The sequence below is a fragment of the Parasteatoda tepidariorum genome, chromosome 10 (assembly GCF_043381705.1).
Source record: "Parasteatoda tepidariorum isolate YZ-2023 chromosome 10, CAS_Ptep_4.0, whole genome shotgun sequence".
Taxonomy (NCBI): domain Eukaryota; kingdom Metazoa; phylum Arthropoda; class Arachnida; order Araneae; family Theridiidae; genus Parasteatoda; species Parasteatoda tepidariorum.
The window spans coordinates 52649927-52654234 of NC_092213.1; the positions used below are offsets into that span (position 1 = coordinate 52649927).

General features: G+C 29.2%; 1 protein-coding gene across 1 annotated transcript; it reads right to left on the reverse strand.

Moving 5' to 3' along the window:
* Positions 1-1601: 1601 nt before the first annotated feature.
* On the reverse strand, positions 1602-2063 carry LOC122268883 (uncharacterized). Its single transcript, XM_043039688.1, has one exon. It carries the CDS (start codon positions 2061-2063, stop codon positions 1602-1604), a length of 462 nt encoding a protein of 153 aa, XP_042895622.1.
* Positions 2064-4308: the final 2245 nt, after the last annotated feature.

The following is a 4308-nucleotide window of genomic DNA, read 5'->3' on the forward strand; positions in this document are numbered from 1 at the left end:
TGCAACATATATATATATATATATATATATATATAGATATAGATATATCGCATACTTTGTGACCATTTCAACCTATTGGGTTATTGTTATATCCTGTGACAGAATTGTACCACCACTTTTCCTAAATGAATCCCATCCCCTTAATTAAATTATTCTTGATCCTATTTCTTAATTTAATCCTCTTAATTCATTACTTAATTTATTTATTTTTCAATCAATAATTGCATGCTCTTTTTTAACTCTATGAATCTATCCAAATGCAAGTACAAATACCAAGTACTATTTCGTTCTATTCCAATATAGTATGATAGTTTTTTTATGATTGTGTATATTTACATAATTACAGAAACCATCTTACCTATCATTCAATACAATTTATTCAGTACATTAATCTTAATATTCAAATAATTTACTTTACACCAATCTATTTAGCCTTTGAATGCATGTTATTGCATATAGCTATAAAGGATATATATATATATATATTAAATCTCGCTTCATGTAACAAGTTTTATCTAAACTAGTTTAGTATATTTTGTATTTTAGTAAAGGTACCAGACTCATACCGTCGGCAATTATCTCAACTATTATAAACTCGTTAATCAGTTATACGTCAAAACAGAATGAACGTGGCTTTGGTCAACTGTAACATATTAAAATATGTAAAACAAGTTTCAATATATGTAATTATCTCGGGAACACTAAACAGCTAATTAATTTAGACAGAATGGAAATAGAGATTTAACTGATATACTAGCGAATTTATTAAAATTGTTTTTCTTTTTAAATAAAGGATAGAATTACTCGAAGAAGAAAGAACTAAGAACTCTTAATATAAAGGGAGAAAGCATGAAACTTTGATGCATGAAACTAAAAGACGAATTTTTTTTAAATGTTTCAAATATTTTTGGTAGCAATCTATATATTATTCAGAAATTTATGTATGCATATCATTAAAAACCAGTTTAAAACTGCTTCAAGTTCAAAGAATTTAAAGAATTGAAATTTGAAATATCAAGCTGTCATACTTATTTACAAATTTCTGACAAAGAACTTTTCTCACGTATGGACGTTGAAAAGTTTAAGCAAACTGAGTGAAAAGTTGGGCAGAAGCGAATAATTCACATAACAAACAAACTGAGCTATATTATTTGTTTTAATTGCGATTCAATAACAATTTAAAGATACATATTAGTAGTAAATATTGCTGTATTTCGCAGGGTGGAAACGAAATTCAGAAATAAAAAAACACTATAATTTATAATTGCATCTATCAGGAAAAAAATTTAATTAATTTTCCGGTAGTGTTGAACAATACTTAAATGAAATTATAATTTTTCTAACTTAAATTAAACGAATATTTAAAGGTTTCACTTTATGTTTATATTGAATTTTCTTAAGACTCTGTTGTTGTTACATGTGGCTTTATTGGAAATATTAATCCATATACAATGTTCAACTTTAAGTGGACATAGACAAGGAGTTACAGTAACAAACAAAGAAAACACATGACAAACACATGTTAATACAAAAAGAACACATAGAAAAAATTAAAATAAGAAAAAAACTATATATATACAGTGAAGAGTGAGGAGTAGTCTTTACAGAGAATTCATATGATTTCTGGCATCCCAGTAAAGTTTACACAGATCACCCCGCTCTTGGGATTGTTTGTCCAGTAAAGGGCATACAAGCAAGTGGTCTGAGTTCATGGTGCCCGAATTGCAGATTTGGCACTCGCTAGATGGAAGGATACCTATTCTGTTGAGGTGCTCTGCCAAGCAGTCATGGCCTGTTGAGAGTCTGAAATTTGCCACAGCCTTCTTACGAGGACTGTGACAAAATTTCTTCCAACTGTTTTGGATGTTAGCCCAGGGTTTTCCAGTGGATTTTACTGCTTGGTTGAGCATTAGGTCGGTCATAAGTTTCACGGAAAATTGTTTTTTAAGGGAGTCTGGTGGAATCGGTTTATTACATTGTGGTTCGAGTGTCCCTTTCTTGGCTAGTTGGTCTGCCTTTTCATTGCCATTGATTCCCACATGCGAAGGGATCCACTGGAACATAATAATTTTGTTGGCATTCTCGAGAAAAATCAAATTATCTCTAATATCTCAAATAGTCTGAGTATCTGAATCATGGTTTATGGCAACTGCCTGGATAGCTACCTTAGAGTCGATCTTAAGACTCTAATTAGCACTAAAATGTGGATGACGCTGGGATACAATTTAAAAGTATCTCATAGGTGAGCAAAGTGAGTAGGAATAAAGATACAATCTAAATGGAACTGCAAAAGCAGTTTTGGAAAGGGCAAGAACAACGGGGTTGGAACTAGCCTTGAATTAAATAAAACACTTTTACGTATTGTACGTAAGCACTTGTACGTGTTTGAAACATAAAACTTGAAGCTTTTAGAAATTGCATCATTTTTATCCATGCAAAGTTCGAATCAACCAAACTGAGCGTAGTAAGAACAAATATCCATCCATTTTTAATGCCACTATAACTATTAAAGCATTCTTATTTACATATTGCAATCCAATAGAATGATTTATGAATTGTTGGTATTAAAGCTAGAATTAAGCCAAATTTTAATTTAGGCCGAACTTTGAATTTGCAAAATCGGAGCCATAATTAAACGCTTCAAGCATGATCTTTCAAATTATGACAACCGTCTTGCCATGTAAAATCTTTCAAAATATTTGCTGCTATAAAAAAGATTGTCTATATTGAATAAGTTTAAAAAGTGTTCACATTGCTGTATCTTATACCTGTAGGTACATGATACAATATATTGGATTAATTGAAAAACTTTCTTAACTGACTTCTTCACTTTCTTAACTGAATTACAAATTTAGAGAGTCAAATTTGAGCACTTCACAGCATTTTTAAACTATAAAAATAATTTAAAGCATAAATTACACATTGCAATATTTTAAGGTTTCACAATAATTTTAACTAAATGTTTCTTAAAAAATGAGAGAATTTTAAGCTATTGCATAGTCAGATTGAAAATAAATTCGTAACAAAAACTTAGTTTGCACACATGCATTCCATAATACTTAAAAATAAAATGCTTTACTTTCATTGTAGAATAATTCACAATTCATTTCAAAATTGAATTCCGATATTTTGAATCAGAATTTTATATATTTATATGTTGAAAGAAATGACTTCTCGCCCTGGATACGCAGAATAAGAAATATCAAGTGAATGAAAGGTCAAAAGCATGAAATTGAAAAATATGATACGTCTTTTAAATTTATACGTAAACTATTTCCATTTAGATATTTCTCGCGTAAGCCACGAAATACGGTGCTTTTATTTGGAAAAAAAAATAAAAGGTTCAAAATAGATTGAGAAATGCATAGTTTCTAGTCTAATTATAAAAAGCAGCGCGTTTTTTTAAATTTAAATTGGCAACGTACTTGCCCAAACGGCTACAATGAACCGCTAAAATATCCAGTTAGACTGGTGAGTTTCTCGTCGCCCTATATTATTTTTAATGAATTAAGTTTATCATAATCATTAGGTTATTTGTTTTGTTTTAGTTCTATAAAATGTTTAGAAGTTTAATTAGTTAAGAATATCATGTGTTAATGAAGACAATAGTGCATTTTGTATAGAAAATTCCGATTTGTTTCAAATTTTTTAAGTTTACACCATTTTTCTTGTTCTTAAATTTTCTCCAAGTTGAGATGCATATTTGCATGGGTTATTAGTGCAGATTTCTTTTACCTTTTCCCCTATATATTAGAATTTACTATATGACAGAAAAATGTAAACAAATGTAAATAAAAATATGACTGAAAAGTTTTAAGTAAAATCTAAGAAAAAATCTCTGAAATTGATTAGAAAATTTTAGGTTTCTGCATCAATGCATAATATTAAAAAATACTGGTAATACTAACTAAAATTCATGCAATCCTATCCTTATTAAATAATTTTTATTGGGATGAAGCCCAAAGAAAACAGATTTTTGGACTATGTACGCAATCAATCATACTCAGAAAAGTATTTCATTCGATACATATATGTTATCATCGTGTATGATATAATCGTACAGAAATAAACAAAAATTTGACAGTGTCGCAAAATTAAAAAACGTAGTGGATAAACTATATGCATTTACATTGTCAATTTATCGTTCAATTTTCGTGCAGCTAGAAGATGCGTTGTTAGAATTATGCTAAGTTATTTATGAAGGTAATATTAAAGTTTAGAGTTTCAGTTTAGGTAAAATAGTGATTACTAATGAACACAGGCCATGGGTACGTTTTATCAATAGAGATCAGCCAAATTTTTTATACA

What these genes read in the sequence shown, in the direction of transcription:
- LOC122268883 (XM_043039688.1), bottom strand. Translation starts at nt 2,063, where the DNA reads ATGTTCCAGTGGATCCCTTCGCATGTGGGAATCAATGGCAATGAAAAG.